Here is a 25,939-nt window from a genome sequence, read left to right on the forward strand (position 1 = left end):
CAATCTGGGAGGTTGATCTCAACCCAACTTCGTCACTCAGTGTAATCCTACTAAATCTTTAACACAAACATAAAAACAAAATCTCTCCAACATCACCAAGTTCCTATTTCGAATGCCACGATCACATTAGAATCGTGGGTTTTACACACAGGGTGGATTAAAACCCCCCTCCCTGACCACCATCCTGCCCAATTGCCCAAAAGACCAGCAGTAATATATATATATATATATATACCTTATACTTTATCGGGATGCATCACAGCATGGTTTGGGAACAGCTCCATCCAAGACCACAAGAAATTGCAGAGAATTTTGAATGCAGCCCAGACCATCACACAAACCAACCTCCTATTCACTTCACGCTGCCTCGGCAAGGCCACCAGCATAATCAAGGATGAATTGCACCCCAGTCACTCACTCTTCTTCCCTCTCCCATCAAGCAAGAGGTACAGAAGTGTGAAATGATGTACCCCCAGATTCAGGGACAATTTTTTCCCAGCTGTTGTCGGGCAACCAATTACAGAGTGGTCCTGAGCTACCATCTACTTCATTGAAAACCTTTGGACTATCTTTAACCAGACTTTATACTGCACTAAACGTTATTCCCTTTATCATGTATCTGTACACTGTGGACAGCTCGATTGTAATCATGCATAGTTCCCGATGTTGGGGGAGTCCAGAACCAGGGGTCACAGCTTAAGGATAAAGGGGAAGCCTTTTAGGACCGAGATGAGAAAACATTTCTTCACACAGAGAGTGGTGAGTCTGTGGAATTCTCTGCCACAGAAGGTAGTTGAGACCAGTTCATTGGCTATATTTAAGAGGGAGTTAGATGTGGCCCTTGTGGCTAAAGGGATCAGGGGGTATGGAGAGAAGGCAGGTACAGGTTACTGAGCTGGATGATCAGCCAAGATCATATTGAATGGCAGTGCAGGCTCGAAAGGCCGAATGGCCTACTCCTGCACCTATTTTCTATGTTTCTATGTTTCTATAGTCTTTCTAGTGACTGGATGGCACGCGACAAAAAGTTTTTCACTGTACCTCGTACACGTGACAAAAAACTAAATTAAATTAAACCGATGCACCCAAACGCACAGCTGGGTGTCGATATGCAGGAAGACAAGGCACAGAAGGGTTTTTGGAACAATTTCACAAAGGCTTAAAAATGCAATATAGAAATCAGAGCAGGAAATTTTGAATTCAATGTTTTGGAACTTCGGTGACCAAGGGAGGAGATTGATCAGCACAGCTTGGAGTAGACACAAAATGCTGGAGTAACTCAGCGGGACAGGCAGCATCTCTGGAGAGAAGGAATGGGCGGCGTTTCGGGTCAAGACCCTTGGCTAGAGTCAGGGGTAAGGGTAATGAGAGATATAGACGGCAATGTAGAGTATATAGAACAAATTAATGAAAAATATGCAAAAAAGTAATGATAAAGGAAACAGGCCATTGTTAACTGTTTGCTAGGTTGTAATCGGTAGTAAAGAAAGCAAACTCATTTATTTCAAGAGGGCTTGTATATGAAAAACAGGGATGCAATGCTGAGGCTCTATAAGGCCATGGGAAGGCCGCATTTGGAATATTGTTAGCAATTTTGGGCACTATATCTGAGGAAGGATGTGCTGGCTCTGGAGAGGGTCCAGAGGAGATTTGCAAGATTGAGTAGGTTAACCTATGATCAGCGTTTGTCAGCACTGGGCCTGTACTCGCTGGAGTTTAGAAGAATGAGAGGGGACCTCATTGAAACATACAGAATAGTGAAAGACATGGGTAGAGTGGATGTGGAGAGGATTTTTCCACTAGTGGGAGAGTCTAGGACTGGAGGTCATAGCCTCAAAATTAAAGGACGTTCTTTCAGGAAGGAGATGAGGAGAAATTTCTTTAGTCAGAGGGTGGTGAACCTGTGGAATTCTTTGCCATAGAAGGCTGTAGCGGCCAAGGCAGTGGATATTTTTAAGGCAGAGATATATTCAGATTCTTGATTAGTACAGCTGTCAGAGATTATGGGGAGAAGGCAGGAGAATGGGGTTAGGAGGGAGATCAGCCATGAATGAATGGCGGAATGGACATGATGGGCCAAATGTCCTAATTCTACTCCCTATCACTTATGAGGTGAGAACGAGAAACTGGTGCGACTTGGGTGGGGGAGGGATGGAGAGAGAGGTAATGCAGGGGTTACTTGAAGTTAGAGAAATCAATATCCATACCAGCTGGTAGGCCAGCCCTGCCCACTGTAAAGGTCCTTCCCAGTAGTTGGTGACTCATGCAGCCTTGTGGCTCTGCAAACTCCTTTGTGACTCACTGAAGAAAGTGTTTATAAGCAAGTCCTGGCAGCATCGTCTGCACCATTATTTACAAACCAAGCCCTGATGCAACCTGACAGGGGAACCCCTACATTGTAGACTTTCGAAGAGCTCCCCTTCCCCTCCCCCCACTCACCATCAACAACACCATAGTCACATCTGTGGAGTCATTTAAGTTCCTTGGAACCATCATCTCCGGGGACCTTAAATGGGGGGCCACCATCGACTCCACAGTCAAAAAGGCCCAACAGAGGATGTACTTCCTGCGGCAACTGAGGAAACACAATCTGCCACAGGCAATGATGGTCCAATTCTATACTGCTATCATTGAGTCCGTCCTCACCTTCTCCATCATGGTCTGGTTTGGTTCAGCCACCAAGCACGACATCCGGAGGCTGCAACCTATCATTCGTTTATCTGAGAAGGTTGTTGGCTGCAACCTTCCCCACCATTGATGAACTGTACACTGCAAGGGCCAGGAAGCGAGCGGGCAAGATCATCTCTGACCCCTCTCACCCTGGCCACAAACTCTTTGAAGCACTTCCCTCTGGAAGGCGACTCCGGGCTGTCAAAGCAGCCACAGCCAGACATAAAAACAGTGTTTTTCCCCACGAGTGATAGTTCTACTCAACAACCAAAGTCTGTAGTCTCTTTTTTGCTCTGGTTTATATTCACCCACATGTTTAGACCGTAACGGTGTGTCATTATTGTTTTGATGTGGTTGTGCTTTATTCTTAATTGTTAACTGTATGTTTGTGTTGTCATTTGTGAGCGGAGCACCAAGGCACATTCCTTGTATGTGCACATACTTGGCCAATAAACTTATTCATTATTCATATTATTACATCTAACCCCAGGCAAACTGAAGGAACAGGTCATTAGAAAGGCAGATAAACCCACCTGATTTATATCAGACGAACACATAATGAGCACTGGGCAGTATCCCTTTGGCCTTTCTATTATGAAACCTTCAGTGCCTGCATCACAACATTAACCTTCAGTCCAAGTCCCAACGTCAATTCCTCCCCACACATCTCTGACCCACTGAGCTCCCCCAGCAGTTTGTTTCTTCGTTCAGATTCCAAAACTGCAGTCACTTGGTTCTTTCTTCCTTCATGAATCCATGGTCGCCCCTAGTACATCCGTTCATATGATATAGGAGCAGAATTAGGCCATTCGGCCCCATCAAGTCTCCTCCACCATTCGATCATGGCAGATTTATCTTTCCCTCTCAACCCCATTCCCCTGCCATCTCCCCCATTCTCCCCATGTAGTAAGGATTCTACATCCTTACCAATCAAGAACCTAACAATCTCCCCTTTAAAAATACCCAATGACTTGGGCTCCACAGACATCTGTGGCAATTAATTCCACAGATCCCCCCCCTCTGGCTACAGAAATTCCTCATCTCCTTTTGTCATGAGACTGCGCCCTCTGGTCTTAGAGACTCCCACTAGTGGAAACATCCTCTCCACATTCACTCTATCCAGACCTTTCATTAGTTGGTATATTGCAGGAAAGATGTGGAGGCTTTGGAGAGGGAGCAGAGGAGGTTTACCAGAATGCTGCCTGGATTAGAAGGTTTCAGCTACTGGGTGTTGAAAAGACCTGCGTTGTTTTCTCCGGAATGGAGGTCGAGGGGAGACTTGATATTAGTACATTAGATTATGAGAGCCTTAGATAGGTTGGATAGTCCAACACTGGAAGGCATGGCTATACTGGGGATGGCTATAATGGATCTAACGGAATCAAGGGAAATGGGGAGAAGGCGGGAACGGGGTACAGATTATGGATGATTAGCCATGATCATGTTGAATGGCGGTGCTGGCTCGAACGGACAAATGGCCTACTCCTGCACCTGTTTCTATGTTTCTTTAAGGTGAGACGGGACAGTTTAATGGAGATGTGCTTTTTTTACATGTAGTAATGGGGGCCTGGAAGTATATATAGTAATGGGGGCCTACATTGCCTGGGGAGGTGGAGCTGGTGGAGGCAGATACGAGAGCAGCATTTAAGAGGCTTTTAGGTAGGCACGTGGAAGTGCAGAGCATGTCGGGATATGGATTATGTACAGGCAGTTGAGATCAGTTTAACTCGACATCATATTCGACATGCACATTGTGGGCCGAAGGGCCCGTTCCTGTACTGTTCTATGTTCTATGAATCTACCTTTTGTCCCCTATACCAGAATAGCAATTGCGTGTGTAGATGACCTTTTGAACACAAAACATCCCATTGTTAGTCACAAATGTACCCTTTACTTGTGTCAAACTCTTTCACATGACTTGGTTTTAAATTTGGAGCACTGCTTAAGGTTTAACTTATCTCTAGTATATTTGGAGCACTGCTTAAGGTTAACCTTTACTCTAGTATATTTATTTTACATGGGATTCACATCCCTCACCATTAGGTCAACATGCTGTAGTGGTGCAGATTGATGGGGTGAGGGGAACATTCAATCTCAGATTATCACAGTAAAAGGAAGACACATTACTGATATGGACATTTAGTTTCAGTTTATTTCGGTTAATAATTTAACTTTTTTAGTTTAGTTAAATTTTGTTTAAATTTGGGCAGCACAGTGCCGCAGCAGTATTGCTGCACTACAGCGCCAGAGACCCGGGTTCCATCCCGACTACGGGCGCCGTCTGTACGGAGTTTGTACGTTCTCCCCGTTACCAGCGTGGGTTTTCTCTGAGATCTTCGGTTTCCTCCCACACTCCAAAGACGTACAGGTTTGTCGGTTAATCGACTTGGTATAAATTGTCCCTATTGCGCGTAGGATAGTGTTAATGTGCAAGGATCGCTGGTCGGTGCAGACTCGGTGGGCCGAAGGCCTTTTTCCGCGCTGTATCTCTAAACTAAACTGAAAATTAAGTTGACCCTATCATGTGTTATATTTCTGGGTCCAGTTGATGTTAAGACTTTTGCACCCCTGACATTGATACAACAGGCTGCAGTCATCCTGCATCTATCTTAAAGGTCATCTGATAAAGCCATCATCCCATCTTCACCCCACACACGAGGAAGATACTGGGCTCCCTCAAGGGAAAGTTCCCTCCAGTGCCACATCAGTCACACGTCATTCATTTCAACTTCAACACATGGCACACATTTGAACTCTGCTGCATAATCAGGAATTTCAAACAAAGAATGAAGTAATTAGATAGACACAAAAAGCTGGAGTAACTAAGCAGGTCTAGAGAGAAGGAGATATTCCCTGACCCGCTCAGTAACTCCAGCATTTTGCGTCTATTTTCGTGGCAACCCAGCGTCTGCAGTTCCTTCCTACACAATGAAGTAATTAGAGCAGCTTCATTAGCCAATCTTTTCTCTCTCCCCATGCTAATTAATTTTTAGGTTTTTACTTAGTCCTTTCAACTATAGAGGTATAGTGCAGAAACAGGCCTAGGCCCACCAAGTCCACACCGACCAGCGATCTCCCTGTGCACTAGCACTCTCCTACATACGAGGGACAATTTACAATTAGACCAAAGTCAATTGACCGACAAACCCACATGTTTTTGGAGTGAGAGGAATCCGGAGCACAAGGAGAAAACCTACGTAGACATTAGGAGAACATACAAACTCTGTACAGACAGCACCCGAGGTTTGGATCGAACCCCGGTCGCTGGCACTGTAAGGCAGCAACTCTACCGCTGCACCACCATGCTGCCCCATATCCTTTATATGCCAACGTAGGCATCGAGGAAGAAAGCTGCAATCAAATTCCCTGACCCAGCAACCAATGCGCCTCCTCCTAACTTCACAGCTCCTGGCATTTGGGGGAAAACAGTGAAAGAATTAAGGCTTTGCTCCAATCTACACAAACAAAGGACAAAGAGCGAGCCTTTGCCAAGACTTAGCCGTTTACTTTGTAGAATCCAAACGACTGCTCTAGACTAAAGTCAATTTTTAAGTGTTTAGAGTTTAGAGACCCACTCGCAATTTCAAAGTTACTTTTTTTTTCCAGGAACTTGGTCCCAGATTGTCTTCGGGATGGATTGCAGAAGAAAGGTTTGAGCGTTGCCAGCGTGGATCAATACTATCAATGTTCCATCACAGTCACAACCTTCATCTCCATCCAGCTGCGTTGCATTCTCTGGATGCACGCGAGCAGAATTCCTGCAATACTTCAAGGATACTTCACCGGCTGCAAAACATGTTGAGCTTCCCTGAAAGGAATACTAAGAGGCATTATGGAAACACCCAGAGCAAAATACCTCCGCTGCTCTTAATCCAAAATAAAAGTCAAAATACGGGAACTGGACGGGTCAGATGGCATCTGTGGGAACAGCAATGGAGTTAAGTGGTTCAAGCCCTAGCCTTTTCCTCAGATCCTGCCAGTGCCTTCTCAGAAACTGGGTAGCTGCCTTACAGCGCCAGAGTCCCAGGTTCGATCCTGACCTCGGATGCTGTTTGTATGGAGTTTGGCCTTATGACTGCAGAAACAATCCCTTCAGCTCAATGGGTCCATGCCGAGTGGTGATTCCCGTACACTAGTTCTATCCTACACATTAGGGACAATTCCCCGGGTGTTCCGGCTTCCTCCCACATCTCAAAGACGCGCAGTTTTGTTGGTTAATTGGCCTCTGTAAATTGTCCCTAATGTGTAGGATAGAACTAGTGTACGGGAATCACCACTCGGCATGGACCCATTGAGCTGAAGGGATTGTTTCTGCGCTGTATCTCTAAACTGAACCAAACAGAGGAGTAAAGGTCGTTTTTTTCATTGAAGGATGATGACAATGTTCTGAACAACGACGTGGTCTTCTTCAATATTTCGGCAGTAACAAGAAGAGGCAGCACCAGGACACTGTTTACTCGGTCTTCCATTTGGATATATCAGTTGATCCATTGGGAACAATCAGCATGCAAAAGGGATGGTTTTCAAAGATAAACCGATCACTATTATTCATGTACAACCTCAAAACCCTCCTTCAACACGATGCTGTAAATTAGCACTTCACACGAAACAACCTGGCTACTCAACAGGACCCCAAGTGTGTGTCAGGAGTACATTCCAACAAGACCCTTGTGTTGCAGTTGGTTCAGGTCTTGCTGTCAGCCCAGCTGAATACCACATCCACTGTGACCCAAGAGTCATAGCCCATGTCTGCATGATTCCTTTACACTATTCCAACGTCCATTCTCTGCACATTCCCATCAAATCCACCCATATTCAATTAACCTACCAACCCCACCATCTTTGGGATAGGAGAGGAAACTCCTTCGGTGGCACGGTGGCACAGGGGTAGAGTTGCTGTCTTACAGCACCAGAGACACGGGTTCGATCCTGACTACGGGTGCTGGCTGGATAAAGTTTGTATATTCTCCCTGTTGTTTTCCCCCGTGTGCTCCGGTTTCTTCCCACACTCCAAAGACGTACAGGCCCGTAGGTTAATTGGCTTTGGTAAAAATTGTAAATTGTCCCTAGTGTGTAGGATAGTGCTAGTGTACGGGTTGACCACTGGTCGGTGCAAACTCGGTGGGCCAAAGGGCATGTTTCCGCATTGTATCTCTAAACTAACCTAAACCAGGGCACCCAGAGAAAACTCCGAGCGGTTACAGGGAGAAGGTGCAAACTCCACACTGGTAGCACTGGAGATGAAGGATTGCACCTGGGACTCTGGCTTACTACCTGTGTCACTGCCATTTTGCAGAGAAAGGAACCAAATTTAGAGAAATTGAGCTCGGGTGCATTTAATTATTTGCTCAAACAGATTAAGAGCGTTTTAGATCGTGTTATTGGGAGAGAATGTCAGATTGGATCAGCTGTGGAAATAATTAGGTGCACCGGCTCACATGGGTGTGGTTAGGTGATAGTATTTACATTTTTATACCCAATCAGACTGTGAATATGGTTTGCATGTTACTGTGACTGGAAGGCGGTATGTGTTCCATTAGTCGTCTCTGGAAACCAAAAACCCGGGATGGTCTCTTTCTGAAACCATCATGTTCTATCATTACTAGATGGCTGGGCAGCACAGTGGCACAGAGGTAGAGTTGCTGCCTTACAGTGCCCGAGACCTGGGTTTGATCCCGAGTGCTTGTCTGATCTCCAATTTTCTCCCGCAATCCAAAGACGTACAGGTTTGTTTGGCTAATTAGCTTGGTTTAAATGTAAATTGTCCCTAGGATAGACACAAAATGGAGTAACTCAGCTGTACAGGAAGCATCTCCAGAGAAGGAATGGGTGACGTTTCGGAACGAGACCCTTTCTTCAGACTGAGAGTCAGGGGAGAGGGAAACTGGAGATACATATGGGTAAAATGTGAAAATGACAGATCAAAGCAGACGATGATCAAGGAAATGTAGAATGGCTCAGTGTTGGCTGAAGGGAAGATGACAACGAAGCATACAAACAGTAAAATTAATCAGGAGGACAGTGTCTCTAGTGTGTGTAGGATAGTGTTAGTGTGCAGGGTTCGCTGGTCGGAGTGGACTCGGTGGGCCGAAGGGCATGTTTCCATGCTGTATGTCTAAACTAAACTGGTGTACAGATGCTCAGCGCCCACCCAGTTTATGCTGACAAAGCCACATGCACCATGGTCAGTTGAGACCGATGGATAGTGCACCCAATTAACTAGCACTTGGCAAATCCTCTGGCAGTTTAATAAATGTAGATGGAGCCTTATTCCAAATCTGTGCACAGAGACACGGGCTCGGAGAGAGAGGGTCCCATGCCAATGAATCTACGTGGACCAGCAGTAGAGAGAGGGCTTTAGTGACAGGAGCAATGCCTGTAAACATTGCATCAAGGTAGTTTGGTGGAAGGATCTCATGCAGGCTTCAGTATCCATTTGGAAGAGGAAAAAAACCAAAACAAATGGAAAACTTGAATTTCAATGGAATCTTACACTTCCTTTTTAAGATATCCCCAAGCCATCAACACGCAAAGAAGCACTTCTGAAACGTAGAGACTGTTCCCTTGGACTAGAGTGCAGATATATTTTTGTGATAATATGAAAAATGGGCACAACATCAAAACTGACACTTCAACTCAATCTTGGCCCTCGGAGTAACAGAGCAGATTTTTGTTTGAAGTGACAATATTAATCGTGTCCGGTGGCAGACATGGGCAGCTAATAATGACAAATAAGGACACAAGGAACTGAACGTGCTGGAATCTTGAGCAAAACACACAGAGCTGGCAGAACTCAGCAGGTCAGGCAACATCTGAGGAAGGAATGGATTGGCAACATTTTGGTGCGGGACCTTTGAAGAAGGGTCCTGACCCATAACGTCACCTATGCATTCCTTCCACAGATGCTGCCTGATCCTCTGAGTCACTCCAGCACTTTGTTTTTTTATGTAATAACGGCATACTGTGCTTGTCATAAATGAACAGTTCAGTTTGAAACTTTGGAAATTAATATTTAATTTTGGTTGATATAAAAATGAGCACTCACCTTAACCGGGCCTGCTTAAAGTTGTAGTGTCTTGCATTTTGCTCAACAGGTACAGGATGCCATGTACTGACCCATGTGGTGGCCCACCGAGTCCATGCTGACTAGTGTTCACCATGCACTAAGTTAATTGACTTAGTTAACGTAAAAAAGCTGTCTTTAGTGTGTCGACCAATTTCCCTCTGGGGATGAATAAAGTTCTATCCTATCGTATGTAGGATAGTGTTAATATGTGGGGATCGCTGGTCGGTGCGGACTCGGTTGGCCGAAGGACCTGTTTCCGCGCTGTATCTCTAAACTAAACTAGCACTAGGGACTAATTTACAATCTTTACCGAAGCCAATGAACCTACAAACTTGTACGCCTTTGAAGTGTGGGGGGGGAACTGGAGCACCCGAGGAAAATCCATGCGGTCTCGCGGGGAGACAGTACAAACTATGTACAGACGGCACCCGTAGTCAAGATCGAACTTGCGTCTCTGGTGCTGTAAGGCAGCAACTCTACCGCTGTGCCACCGTGCCACCCCAAGTGTGTTCTAGAATTTCATGCTGAGATTCCAAGGATATTCAATGTGGAAAGAGACAATAGACAAGGAGTAGGTCATTCGGCCCTTCGAGCCAGCACCGCCATTCAATGTGATCATGGCTGATCATTCTCAATCAGTACCCCGTTCCTGCCTTCTCCCCATACCCCCTGACTCCACTATCCTTAAGAGCTCTATCTAGCTCTCTCTTGAATGCATTCAGATAATTTTCCTCCACTGCCTTCTGAGGCAGTGAATTCCACAGATTTACAACTCTCTGACTGAAAAAGATTTTCCTCATCTCTGTTCTAAATGGCCTACCCCTTATTCTTAAACTGTGGCCCCTGGTTCTGGACTCCCCCAACATTGGGAACATGTTTCCTGCTTCTAACGTGTCCAACCCCTTAATAATCTTATATGTTTCGATAAGATCCCCTCTCATCCTTCTAAATTCCAGTGTATACAAGCCTAGCCGCTCAAGTCTTTCAAAATATGACAGTCCCGCCATTCCGGGAATTAACCTAGTAAACCTACGCTGCACGCCCTCAATAGCAAGAATATCCTTCCTCAAATTTGGAGACCAAAACTCTGGGTGGGGTCTCACTAGGGCCTTATACAACTGCAGAAGGACCTCTTTGCTCCTATACTCAACTCCTCTTGTTATGAAGGCCAACATTCCATTGGCTTTCTTCACTGCCTGCGGTACCTGCATGCTTCCTTTCAGTGACTTTCACTAGGACACTAGGACACCCAGATCTTGTTGTATGTCCCCTTTTCCTAACTTGACACCATTCAGATAATAATCTGCCTTCTTATTCTTACCACCAAAGTGGATAACCTCACACTTATCCACATTAAACTGCATCTGCCACGCATCCGCCCACTCACGCAACCTGTCCAAGTCATCTTGCAACCTCATAGCATCTTCCTCACAGCTCACACTACCACCCAGCTTTGTATCATCTGCAAATCTGCAAGACCATTCACCTCAGCAATCCTATCCCCCTCCCCAACTAATCCTCCTGATCACCATCTCAAACCCAAACTATTTTTATGTAAACATGCGTCAATAATGGAAACAGCAGGCAATACAGGGAACCAGTTTACACAAAAACAAACACTGATTTTTTTAGCGACATGTTTCACAAAAACAAAAGATATCTTTAAATCTCAGTTAATGAAAAGAATACGTTTGTGGACTGCTTTTCCTCGGATTTAGCTTTAGCCGTTGGCACAAGAAGCTTTCCACAGAAAGAGATCCTCCAAGCACATGAATCAATTCCCAGTAACAACTGTAGAATATGTCCAATGGAGCTGAACAAAGATAAGGGAGTGATTTCTGTACACACAGGCAAGATGCAGCCTTCCAGGCAGAGAGGTTGCCATGAGCAATGGTGGGTTTTTTTTAAAGAAAAAGGCTGAATAGAGGCGGCAACTGAAGTAATTAATCGGCAGTTGGGTTTCATGGTGACTGGGGAATGGGGAGCAGTGGGTTGAGTGGAACTCTGCAATAGATACAAGGGGCGGCTTTGTTCAACGTTTCAAAAGGGATGTTCATCACTACCTCCAACAGCTCGCTCTCCAATTCTGAACTTACTGAACAGCACAGAAGCATTTCCGGATGAATGCTTAAACAAATAACCACACACTGCACTGCAGAGTTGCAGGACCATTTATGGGGGGCACTTCAATAATTCCACATTACTCAAGAGCTGATCCGTACAAAACCAAGCAGATTTGTTGAACAATTGAATGCCTTGTGGGGGAAACACTGATGCAATATTTAAGGTTAATGAACACTAAATGAAGGGAACGGGTTGACTGACTTGCTTGACAAAGCACAGGGCTGATGTTGGGGAGAAGGAACTCGGATTGGACGGGGAAAAAAAACAGGAGCACCATCACTTCACTTTCTTACCAATTTAAAATAATTTCTGCAGACAAGTTGCAGAGAGACCATCTTCAGTCTGGACGGTCCCAACCCAAAATGCCGCCACTCCATTCCCTCCACAGATGCTGCCTGACACACATGCAGGAAAAAAACTCAGCAGGTCAGGCAGCATCTGTGGAAAAGGGAACAGTTAGTGATTTAGATTTGGGACATCTGTCAGAATTAAAAGAGAATCATGCTTGTGTAGACACCAGAGAAGGTGAGGAATGGTGATGGGCGGAACCAAGGGTAGTATAAGAAAATAACTGCAGATGCTGGTACAAATCGAAGGTATTTATTCACAAAATGCTGGAGTAACTCAGCAGGTCACGCAGCATCTCAGGAGAGAAGGAATGGGTGATGTTTCGGGTCGAGACCCTTCTTCAGACTGAGGAAGGGTCTCAACCCAAAATGTCACCCATTCCTTCTCTCCTGAGATGCTGCCTGACCTGCTGAGTTACTCCAGCATTTTGTGAATAAATACCTTCGGCGGAACAAAGGGTGTCATTAGTGTGTGTCTGATTGTGTCAATTAATGGTGCAGTTTAGATTTAAGGTTTATTATTGTCATGGATACCCAAGGTACAGTGGAAAGCTTTGTTTTGCATGATATCCAATTGGATCAGATCATACTTTTTGCAAACTCAATCAAGTCAATCTTGAGCACAATAGATGGAGTAAAGGGCAAGACACAGAGTGCAGAATATAGTTTGCAGCATTAGAGTGCATCAGTTCCAGAGACAAAGTCCAATGTTCGCAATTGGGTAGATGTGAAGCAGATCGTACCCTAGCTTACGGTTGGACTGTTCAGAGCCGGATGACAGTGGGGAAGGTTTGAGTCTGGTGTGCGCTTTCAAGCCTCTATACCTTCTGCCTGTCGGGAGCGGGGAGGGGGAATGTTTGTCTGTACGATGTACTGCTACTGTTGTAAAGTCTGTGCAGGACAGACTATTTACATGTAAGGCAGGAAAACGAGGGGTGGCAGGCAAAAATGGCCAGTTCCGACACAAACAGAGAGCGAGACCAGTTTTGAAGTTGCAGGTAGACACAAAAAGCTGGAGTAACTTAGCGGGACAGGCAACATCGCTGAAGAGAAGGAATGGGTGACGTTTCAGGTCGAGGCTCTTCTTCAGACTAGTCACGAGACTAGTCACGAGAAAGGGAAACGAGAGATATAGAGGATGATGTAGAGAGATAGAGAACTATGAATGAAAGATATGCAAAAAAACAACGATGAAGGAAACGGGCCATTATTAGCTGTTTGTTGGGTGTAAACGAGAAGCTACTGTGACTTGGGTTGGGAAGGGATGGAGAGAGCGGGGTTACATGAAGTTAAAGAAATCAATATTCATACCACTGGGCTGTAAGATGCCCAAGCGAAATATGAGATGCTGTTCCTCCAATTTGCGTTTAGCCTCACTCTGACAATGGAGGAGACCTAGGACAAAGCTCTATGTGGGAATGGGAATGAGAATTAAAGTGTTTGGCCACTGGGAGATCAGGTAGGTCCAAGCAGACTGAGCGAAGGTGTTCAGCGAAACGATCGCCCAGATTTCAATAGTGAGTCCTGCAAAGGTGTTTCTCTCAACTCCAGACCCAATTCTCCACCGGGCACATCATCTCTTCCCCTTTCAGCATTTCAAAAGGATCCATCCCTTCATGACTTTATTGGTTTGCTTTTCCAATATTGTTGTGTTGTTGCTTTAATGTGCCTGTAAAGCTGCAGCAAGCAAGACTGTGTGTTTCGGTCACAGTGCCTCCGACAATTAAACAGTTGTGACCTCTTCCTCTCCCTCTTAAGGCAGCTTCCCATACAACTGTGGTTTTAGACTTTAGAATTACACTGCGGAAACAGGCGCATTGGCCCACCGATTCCCCGCTCCAACCTCATCTATTGCATCGGCTGCTCCAGATGTCAACTTATTTACATCGGCGAAACCAAACGCAGGCTCGGCGATCGCTTCGCTCAACACCTCCGCTCGGTCCGCGTTAACCAATCGGATCTCTCGGTGGCTGAGCACTTCATCCCCCCCTCCCATTCCCAGTCTGACCTTTCTGTCATGGGCGTCCTCCAGTGCCATAGTGAGGCCCACCGGAAATTGGAGGAACAGCACCTCATATTTCGCCTGGGCAGCTTGCAGCCCAGTGGTATGAACATTGACCTCTCCAACTTTAGATAGTTCCTCTGTCCCTCTCTTCCCCTCCCCCTTCCCAGATCTCCTACTGTCTTCCTGCACTCCTGACATCAGTCTGAAGAAGGGTCTCGACCCAAAACGTCGCCCATTCCTTCTCTCCTGAGATGCTGCCTGACCTGCTGAGTTACTCCAGCATTTTGTGAATAAATACCCCAAACACGAACACTATCCTACACACTAGGGGCAATTTTACCAAAGCCAATTAACCTACAAAACCTGTATGTCTTCGTAGTGTGGGATGAAACCTGAGCACCCGGAGAAAGCCCTCATGGTCTTGGGGAGAAAGTACAAACTACACACAGACAGCACCCGTAGTCAGGATCAAACCGGGTCTCTGGCGCTGTGAGGCAGCAACTCTACTGTGGAGCCAAAAGGTAGTGCAACATCTGTCCTGTCATTTCTTCACCGCCAGCATCCAGCGACACAAGCAGCCTTCCAGGTGAAGCAAAGATTCACCTGTTGTTTTTTCTAGTCTTGTGCATTGCATTGGGTGTTCACAGTGTGGTCCCAGACACTGCAGAAACCCCAAACCCCAAGTGGGTGGCACTCTGTGCCCTGAGCACCCGTTACCTGCTGCTTTAATTCTGACCTGTCTGTCTGTGGCCTCTTGCACAGTTATAACAGGGGCCAATGCAAACTGGGAGAGGAGCAACATCTCACCTTTCATTTGGGCAGGTTGCAGCGTGCAGGACTTTAAACATTAAATTCTCCAATTCAGATAGCTCGCTAGCTCTTTGTTTTTAATCAAAGCTGGTCATATTTGTCTGTCATCCCATGTCTTCCTTTCATTTCTCTAGTCTGGCCTGTTGGACATGTCCCAGAAGGCCAGACAGTACAACGAGAAAAAGGCTGTACAATGGGAGCGAGGGACGACACAGGTAAAGGAGACAAAGGAGCCACAGGTGCTGGAATCTTGAGCAAAACACAAAGTGCTGGAGTAACTCAGTGAGCCAGGCAGCATCTGTGGTGGGAATGGATAAGCAACACCTGGGATTGCTGTGGTGTCAGGTGTTATTGGAGAAAAGGCAGGAGAATGGGGTTGAGAGGGAAAGATAGAGCAGCCATCATTGAACGCCATGCATAGTAGTATTGATGGGCTGAATGGCCTAATTCTGCTCTTATAACGTATGAACATTTCAGGTTGGAAGCCTTCTTCAGACTGATGGATCTTCAGTCATTCAGTTGGAAGGGTCCTGACCCGAAACGTCACCCATTCATTCCCTCCACCGACGGCGCCTGACCTACTGAGTTACTCAAGCACTGTGTGTTTTACACAGATCAAGGAGCTCAACTTCCCTTCAACTGCCATATTATTAGATCACATTCATTGCCTCCTGACCCACCTTCTCCGCTACCTGGACCAACTTGTTTCTTTCGCTACAGTCTCATATTTTAAAACCGCAACCAATAACAATAACAACTAGTTTGTCAGCCAGCCCAGGGTCCTCACATTGTTATATGCTGTAAACCTGCTCTGAGCTATTTCCCTATGTGCCTCTATTCCACTCCACCCACAATGATGTCAGTCAATTTACTACAAAAGACACCTGACCCAATATCGTATATAGTGTGCGTCATATCCCAAAGCATTGTAATTTGTTGGAGTTGCTGGATCTTTGAGAGAGTATAGAAACACAGCATGGAAACAGGCCCTTTGGCCCAACAAATCCATGCTGACCATCGATCAGCCATTCACACCAGTTCTATGTTATCCCACTTCCTCATTCAATCCCTGCACGCGAGGGGCAATTTACAGAGGCCATTTAACCCACAAACCTGCACGTCTTTGGGATGTGGGACACAGGGAGAACATGCAAACTCCATACCGACAGCATCAGAGGGTCAGGACCAAACCCTTTGCTTGCACCACAAATTGTTAATGATCAAAATACAATCAGAATTCTCTCAAGCAGTTTTGATTGAGTTGATTAAGGAGGGAATTCATACACTGGCTTTCCTTCACCCTGGTGGGATAAATCGATATCTTTTCACGGGTTGCGTAGGAAAACAAAAATGCCATTGTTAATTTTACAAAAGAATATATTATGATTCATAAACATTAACTCAAGATGCACTGAGTTTTTTTTTGTTTGCTTGTGCAGGGAACAAAAGCGGTACTGTTAGGAATAATCAATCAATCACTAACATCCTTGCCGCAAAAATCAAATTTCTCTTTGCAGAATGAAAATTAACCCTGCAGAACCATTATAGAATGGCCTTGTAACTATTTGATCGCTCTTCAGACCAGACCCCACCTGGTCATGCAAAATTCCACTGCCCATTTACCAAACTTGCACAAAATTCCTCACTGCCCCAATCGAGTCACTTCCGCCAACCTCATCTACTGCATTTGGATGCTCCCGATGTGGCCACCACTACAACGGTAGGACTGAGCACAAACTAGGTCCATTAACTTGCAAGTAAAATTCACTATTTAAAAAAAATACAGCTTGCACAAAGATTGCGACAGGTGGCTGTTGTCTGTCCATAAGACCATGACTGCCCTAATCCGTGGGCCGTTTGATTAAAGGTGCCCTGTGTAACCTCCTGAATCCGTCAGTGTGTGGTTGCTAACTTGTTGAAATGAGCTTCCCACGAGGTCACTTGGGTTTCAGTAAAATATGTTGGTATCGGAAAATCAACATCAAATGCTGATAATATGACACAGCCCAGAATAAATTTGTCCACAAGCAGACATTTTCTTGAAAAACATATTCTGCTCAAGTGTTCTTTATTGCGAATTGGAGCACAATAGACAATAGACAATAGGTGCAGGAGGAGGCCATTCGGCCCTTCGAGCCAGCACCGCTATTCAATGTGATCATGGCTGATCATCCTCAATCAGTACCCCGTTCCTGCCTTCTCCCCATACCCCCTGACTCCGCTATCCATAAGAGCTCTATCTAGCTCTCTCTTGAATTCATTCAGAGAATTGGCCTCCACTGCCTTCTGAGGCAGAGAATTCCACAGATTCACAACACTTTACAGATTTACAGAATCTTAAAGCTGCAATGGATTCATGTCATTAACTGGCTATTCTTTTTTTAAAAAAGACATTTGCAATCAGATTGTCAAAAAATCTTCAAATTAATAACAGAAAATATCAGGTTTGTTTTTCCTAACCTGGGCTGTGCCATAAGAAAATTATCTGGGCTGTCCAACGCGGCAGTGAAATCCAAGCTTACTGATGGTAGGAACAGTGAAAGGATTCTTAGCAATTGGCCTGAATGCTGAGGAATGCCCTGAGTCTGAAGAAACATTGCCTGTCCATTCCCTCCCACGGTTGCTGTCTGACCCACTGAGTTCCTCTATAGCCCTTTTTGTTTTGGCCAGAATACTAACATGATGCTGATATTCCAAAACACTGTATCAATGAGGAAAAAAAACTTTAAAAGCTATCAAATCCATATGAATAACAGGTTTTGAACTACTTATAATGGGATTGCATTTCATATGATAACAGAGTGCTGGAAATATTCCACAAGTCTAGCCGCATCTCCAACAGTTTATGTTTTGACTTTTATTTGCATTTTCATAAACTAGTCTCCGTGCCTTCATAAACTCATTGATCTTGCACTGCTCCAATGTTGCAGTGAGACTCTTTGACTGATTAACTTGCCAATCCTGTTTGGAACAATAACACTGGCAGGGTTCCAAGCATCAGGGGCCGTGCAGGGCTCCAGGGTTCACACTCAGGAGATTTGCAAGACTACATTCCCACGTTATGTACGACTTGGATATTGGAAATGTTGGAATACAGAGATAAATCTCAACACTTCCCAATGGCACTAAAGGATGTCAGCCGAACAGCGAGGTTTCCAACAATCAATTATATATAGGCAGTCCAGCAGAAGGGGAGAAATGCAGATGGATTTAAAATTGGAAATTGAATTTGACTTGCAGAGTTAAGAGTACAAGAAATGCAAGAACTTAAGAGTGTGTCACCTACTGTTCATTGACTTTAGTTCAGCATTCAACACAATAGTCCCCAGCAGACTGGTTGAGAAGCTGCTGGAACTGGGGCTTAGCACCCCGCTGTGTGCCTGGGTCCTGGACTTTCTCACTGCCAGGCCCCAAGTGGTCAGGATGGGGGAACACACATCTAGCTCCCTCACCCTGAACATAGGATCCCCCCAGGGCTGCGTCCTTAGCCCCCTACTGTACTCCCTGTACACACATGACTGTGGGGCCAGGTTCAGCTCAAACTCCATCATCAGGTTTGCTGATGACACTGTGGTGGTGGGCCGGATCTCCAACAACGATGAGAAGGTCTACCGGGAGGAGGTGGCTGATCTGGCACTCTGGTGTCAGGACAATAGCCTCCTCTTGAATGTCACTAAAACGAAGGAGCTGATTGTGGACTTCAGAAGGGCTAAACATCCAAGGACGTACACGCCACTGGAGATAAATGGGTCTACTGTGGATAGGGTGAGCAGTTTTAAATACTTGGGAGTCCACATCACAGAGGATCTGACGTGGGCAACGCACATTGCCGCACTGGTGGGTAAGGCAAAGCAGCGCCTTTACCACCTTAGACAACTGAGGAAATTCAGAGTGTCTCTGACGATCCTTCATTGCTTCTATTCTGGGGTTGTAGAGAGCATCCTGTCCGGCAACATTACAGTCTGATTTGGGAACAGCTCTGCCCAGGACAGGATGGCCCAGCAGAGAGTAGTGCGTTCGGCAGAACGCACCATGGGAACTACACTCGTCCCCCTGCAGGACCTATACATCAGGAGGTGTAGATCGAGAGCAAGCAAGATTATGAGGGACCCCTGCCACCCCAGTAACGGACTGTTCCAGATGCTACGATCAGGCAAACGCCTCCGCTGTCACGCTGTAAAAACGGAGAGGATGAGACGGAGTTTCTTCCCACAGGCCATCAGGACTGTCAACTTTTATAACCCCAGAGACTAAATTTTTGTCTACACTATAGTAACGTATTAACTTTATTTATATGCTGTAACTGTAATTCTTTTTTGTGCACAATCCGCAGGCATTGCCACTTTCATTTCACTGCACATCGTGTATGTGTATGTGACAAATAAATTTGACTTGACTAGCACCTCAGCCAGCCCTACCACTGAGGACCATGCTCCAAGCCACAACCACTCTTCTGTACCAGTTCCACACAGCCCTTATCTCCCCCATAGAACAATGATATTTTTGTGCCAAACGTGATACCAAGTCAAACAGATTGAATCTGCCTGTACATGGTACATACTGTATACCGTTAATTCCCTGCACTTCCATGTGCCCTTCTGACAGCCTCTTAAACTATCATATTTGCCTCCAGCAGTGCATTCCAGGGGTAAAAAGACCTGACCCACATATTCCCATTTAAACTTCCCACTTCTCACCTTTGCTATGCCCTCTCGTGTTGGACATTTCTACCCTATCTTTAAAAAAATATCCACAATCTCTTTAAATACTTCCTGTGATCCAGCCTTCAGATCCATCTGGGACAGAGAATTCCAGAGATTCACTGCCCTCTAAATGGAAATCATTGTGCCCCACAGTTTTTAAATATCTGCCTCTTTACATCTCCTTGGTTGAGACTCTCCCATTAATGGAATGGTCACAACCAAGGCATTCGCCTTTAGATATCAAGGGCCAAGCCAAGAGGATGGATTTGGGGAGCAGGATAACACAGACCTTCACTGATGGTGCAGCAGTTGAAGGGCTGAATGGCCTTTGTTTTTATACACGTGTGGACCACTGAATGGTGCCTCGGCCTTACCTTGCAGGTTGATGTCTGGCCCCAGGACATTCCACGTGGAAGGCAGCACCAAATGTTGAACCTTTACGGTCAGATCTTTATCGAGCAGAGTCACATCGGCAGAGGACATGCGGAAGTTGTCCATGATCCTGATGGCGTTGAGTGCCTCTTGGGAGCCAGCACTGCTCACCAGGAACCGAGCCATATCGTAGGTGGCATCTTGCACGTACTGGAAATTCTCCTCCGCCACCACAGAAACAGGAAACCCTTCCTTCGAGGCGTACAGCAAAACCTTCACCATCTCACAACAGTTGTGTGCTGTGCAGGAGAAAGAAAAGCACACATTATAGCCTGCGAAGTTCAGCCCGGTTGCATTGAACCTAACTTAGTCATAGAATCATACAGTGCGGAAACAGGCCCTTCGGCCCAACTTGCCCACAACGACCAACATGTCCCATCTACACATGGCTGCGTTTGGCCAATATTCCTCTAAACCTATCCTATCCATGTACCTGTCTAAAATGTCACAATAGTACCTACCTCAACTACCTCCTCTGGCACCTCATTGCATACACCTTTGTATAAAAGAATTACCCCTCAATTTTCTATTAAACCTTTTCCCACTCACCTTAAACCTGTGTCCTCTGGTTCTGGGCAAGAGACTGTGCGTTTACCCAATCTAATCCTCTCATGATCTTGTACATAGCTATAAGATCACCCTCATCACCTTGTGCTTCTCGCCCGCTCTACCGCTGCCTATAGCTCAGGCCCTCGGGTCCTGGCAGCATCCGGGTAAAGTCAATGTTCACTCTCAGGAAATCAGGAATCATTACATCATCTGTGACTAAAATGTCATTCCCCAGCCTCTTATTCGTCCAATGGACATTTCTTTCCATTTTTCAACCCTTTCACGAGTGTTAGAATTTAGAACCAACAGATACAAGTGAAGCATTCCCCCTTTACTTTCTATCCTTTCATTCCGAACAATATTAATAGACCTCAGTCCTTCACCTACACAGCTAAGCAACATCATGACGCGAGAAACAAGCAGGAAATATTCAGTGTTTGACAATAGACAATAGACAATAGGTGCAGGAGGAGGCCATTCAGCCCTTTGAGCCAGCACCGCCATTCAACGTGATCATGGCTGATCATTCTCAATCAGTACCCCGTTCCTGCCTTCTCCCCATACCCCCTGACTCCACTATCCTTAAGAGCTCTATCCAGCTCTCTCTTGAATGCATTCAGAGAATTGGCCTCCACTGCCTTCTGAGGCAGAGAATTCCACAGATTTACAACTCTCTGACTGAAAAAGTTTTTCCTCATCTCCGCCCTAAATGGCCTACCCCTTATTCTTAAACTGTGGCCCCTGGTTCTGGACTCCCCCAACATTGGGAACATGTTTCCTGCCTCTAACGTGTCCAACCCCTTAATAATCCTATACGTTCCGATAAGATCTCCTCTCATCCTTCTAATCCTTTGTCATTATTGGCTAACATTAGCATTGTTGATGAGGCTGTCACTTCACACTTGAAGAGATTTACACTGATGCCTCACAGTTCCATGGAACTGGGTTTGGTCCTGACCTCGGGCGCTACATGCGAGAAGTTTGCAAAATTCTCCCGTGACTCTATCGGCATCCCCCTAATGCTCTGGTTTCCTTCTACGTCCTAAAGACGTGTTGGCTAATCGGTTGCTGTAATGTAAGATGGACAGCAGGAGAATAGATTACTGGGAAATGAATAGGAAGGACCAGCAGGAATAGAATGGCCAGATGGAAGGACTGGTGTGCCTTGGCCTGCAGAGGGAGCTGCCGAGTCGGCCCCCAGCCCTTCCACCAGTGACCGGAGAACCTGAGGACTGAGGGAGTCGGCGAAGACGGATGCAAGAGCAAGGGCCGGGAAGAGAGTGAACTGTCTTGCCTTCCCCGCCTTCAAAGTCAGCTGCAGATGAAGATGGCCGGGCGAGGATGATGACCCGGCTGAAGGCCTGGCAGCAGCCTGGGGCTCGCCTGGATCGGGCGCTGCTCCTGGATACAGAGCGTGCGGACCAGACTACACTTTGCAAATGTCGCCAAAACCTGGCAACTCTTGCATGCAGTCTCAGTGGACCATTTCTATGCACTTTGTACTAATCGGGGATTGTGCTTAGGTTAGGTATGGCAATACTTTACGGAAATGGATGCAAGAAAAGAACTTCATTGTACATGTGATAATATAGAACCGTTGAAGAGCGTGGGATTGCTGAAAGTTGGCATATGAGCTGAATGGCTTCTCATTATGCCTTGAGAAATTAGAGAAATGTCCACCAACATTAAGTAGAGCCAGACTCCCTGATGATGGAACAGGATTAAGGAGCTTGGCACCTCCAGCCATCCCAGCATTCAACAAAATTATGGCTGATCTGTCCAAGACAGCAATTCCTTTGCCAGTTCTCTGGCACACAATTCCCTAATCTTTCAAAAAAAAATTATGTACTTCTTTAAGTGTCCCCAAATGATCTAGTCACCACAAACCTCCATATTCACCATACTCTGCAAGACGTTCCTCAGCCCCTCAGTGTTACATGACTGACCGGACTCTCGTAACTTTGTCCCCAGTTGAGATTTCCATCACAAATATAAACACCTTCAGGGTGGCACAGTGGAGTTGGTGCCTTATAGCGCGAGAGTCCCGGGTTCGATGCTGACTACGGGTGCTGTCTGCATGGAGTTTGTACATTCTCCCCGTGACCGAATGGGTTTTCCTCGCACACTCAAAAGACGTACAGGTTGGTAGGTTAATTGGCTTTGGTAAATATTGTAAATTGTCCCTAGTGTCCCAAGGGGAAAAGATTTAATAGGAATCTGAGGGGTAACTTTCTCACACAAGGTGTGGTGGGTGCCTGGAACGAGCAGCCAGAGGGGGTAGTTGAGGCAGGGACTATCCCCAACATTTAAGAAACAGTTAGACAGGTACATGGTCTCGACAGGTTTGGAGGGACATGGACCAAATGCTGGCAGGTGGGACTAATGCAGCTGGGACATATTGACCGATGTGAGTAAGTTGGGCCAAAGGGCGTGTTTCCACAGGGTATCACTCTATGACTCTCGCGTATAGGATAGTGCTAGTGTATGGATTGATCGCTAGTCGGCACCCCCTCAGTTGGGCCAAAGGGCCTGTTTCCACTCTGTATCTCTAAACTAAACACTAAACCTTGACATCTACCCCATCGAGTCTTCAACAGGACTTCTATGTTTTAATTAGATCTCACGTCTACTAATGGCAACAGGTTTTCCAACTCAAAATAAATTACTTAAACACGTGTTTCTTTCCTCACAGCAACAGATGGCTGCAAGGTCATCAGACAGACCTGAAAATGATTTTCAATGCAGGATGAATAACACCACAACACCACCGGATAAAATGTCAAAGTCCGTGATATCAACCTGATCCTTCCGGAATTATTTTTAACTTTTGTTTTCGAAAACTGCTTTTAAATTATCAAGCTTTGGGTAGGATTTGGATTTGTGTTGATGGAATCAATAGTTCAGGGAATGAGCTATAAGTTCAGTATCATAACCATTCCAGGCAAACGAACATAATCTGACAGAGTGAAGAAGGGTCTTGACCCGAAACATCACCTATTCCTTCTCTCCAGAGATGCTGCCTGTCCCACTGAGTTTCTCCAGCACTTTGTGTCTATCTTTGGTTTAAACCAGCATCTGCAGTTCCTGCCTACGCACAACATAATAATAAGGTGCTTTTGACGAATATCTTTTGAATATTTTACTGTTACCACACCTGGATTTAATTTAATTTATTAGCTCATATGAAGAATACTTTAAAAAAATCTGAATGTGGAAATAAATACTGTATAAAGTTGTGTTTAAATCCTTCCCCTCTCACCTTAAATCTATGCCCTCTAATTTTAAACTCCCCAACCTTGGAGAAAGACTGTGACCTTGCCTATACCCCTCATGATTTTATATACCTCAATATGTTTAGCCCTCAATCTCCTTGGCAACAATGAAAACAGGCCCAGCCTCTCCTTATAGGCCAAGCCCTGATGTTGCAGCAACAGCCTCGTGAATCCTTTCCTACCCTTACCGGTTAAATATGTCCTTCCTACAACAGAACTGCACCGATAAATGGGCTCACCATCGATTTGCACAGTTGTATCATGATGTTCCAATTCCTGTACCCAACCAAAAAGCAAGCTGCCACACACAATCTTCACCACCCTCTGCATGCAACATCACTTTTGTGGAACCATTAACCTGCGCCCTCATTCTCTCTGTTCCACAACACTCCCCAAGGCCCTACTAACTGTACAACTGCAGGGAGGAGACCAGATGTCAGGACTAAAATGGCTGCAGAGCAGCTCACTAGAGGTACCTACATTTGGTCCATTAGGTGCTGCCTGCTCACCAGCTTCTTCCACCGCCAGAGCTGAGAGTGTGAAGATTTTTTACATTTGCATTGTAGACCCACTGAGCACCTTTCCATGGTAGGAAACAGTTGACCGAAACAATACCGACAATCCCAGGGATACTGACACCTTGCTGAACCACGAGGCAAAAGGACCAACTTCATCCAAAATGTGATCAACAGGGATGACTCATCCACTTCCCACCGGTCAGTCTGAGAGGGGCACTTGCAGAGACTGCAAACCCAATGGTTGCCCATTTACAACATAGAACAGCACAGGAACAGACCAATAGGCCCATAATGTGTCGAACATGATGCAAAGATAAACTAATCTCCTCTGACTGCACGCGATCCATTCCCTGCATATCCATGTGCCTAAATGCCATTTGAACACCACTATTATATCTGCCTCCACCACCACCCCTGGCAGCATGTGCCAGGCTCCCACCACTCTCTGCTATACAAAACTTGCCCTGCACCTCTACATTAAACTTTACCCCTCTCACCTTATGCTATGTCGTCTAATCTTTAACATTTAGATTTTTTTTTAGATTTAGAGATACAGCGAGGAAACAGGCCCTTCGGGTCACTGAGTCCGCGCCGCCCCAGCGATCCCCGCACATTAACACTATCCTACACGCACTAGGGACAATTTTTACATTTACCCAGTCAATTAACCTACATACCTGTACGTCTTTGGAGTGTGGGAGGAAACTGAAGATCTCGGAGAAAACCCACACAGGTCACGGGGAGAATGTACAAACTCCGTACAGATGGCGCCCGTAGTCAGGATCGAACCTGAGCCTCAGGCGCTGCATTCGCTGTAAGGCAGCAACTCTACCGCTGCGCACCGTGCCGCTTTTCTCCATGGGGCAAAAGGTTCTGATTGTCTACTCAATCTATGCCTCTCATAATTTAATACAATGTTCTACCATAAGCCGTGCACAATATCAATAGACAATAGACAATAGGTGCAGGAGTAGGCCATTCAGCCCTTCGAGCCAGCACCGCCATTCAATGCGATCATGGCTGATCACTCTCAATCAGTACCCCGTTCCTGCCTTCTCCCCATACCCCCTCACTCCGCTATCCTTAAGAGCTCTATCCAGCTCTCTCTTGAAAGCATCCAACGAACTGGCCTCCACTGCCTTCTGAGGCAGAGAATTCCACACCTTCACCACTCTCTGACTGAAAAAGTTCTTCCTCATCTCCGTTCTAAATGGCCTACCCCTTATTCTTAAACTGTGGCCCCTTGTTCTGGACTCCCCCAACATTGGGAACATGTTTCCTGCCTCTAATGTGTCCAATCCCCTAATTATCTTATATGTTTCAATAAGATCCCCCCTCATCCTTCTAAATTCCAGTGTATACAAGCCCAATCGCTCCAGCCTTTCAACATACGATAGTCCCGCCATTCCTGGAATTAACCTAGTGAACCTACGCTGCACGCCC

The 25,939-nt window shown here is 45.8% G+C and overlaps 1 protein-coding gene across 4 annotated transcripts in view; it reads right to left on the reverse strand.

Annotated features, from left to right (window-relative positions):
* Positions 1–25,939, reverse strand: part of LOC144609075 (A-kinase anchor protein 13-like) — a 452,410-nt gene that overhangs the window by 264,321 nt on the left and 162,150 nt on the right. For all 4 annotated transcript variants that reach the window (XM_078427428.1, XM_078427427.1, XM_078427426.1 and 1 more), the window contains one exon: positions 20,100–20,396. In XM_078427428.1, the coding sequence (XP_078283554.1) occupies positions 20,100–20,379 (280 nt within the window). In that variant the 5' untranslated portion in view covers positions 20,380–20,396. The remainder of the gene's footprint in view (positions 1–20,099; positions 20,397–25,939) is intronic.

Source organism: Rhinoraja longicauda, chromosome 33 (assembly GCF_053455715.1).
Source record: "Rhinoraja longicauda isolate Sanriku21f chromosome 33, sRhiLon1.1, whole genome shotgun sequence".
Taxonomy (NCBI): Eukaryota; Metazoa; Chordata; class Chondrichthyes; order Rajiformes; family Arhynchobatidae; genus Rhinoraja; species Rhinoraja longicauda.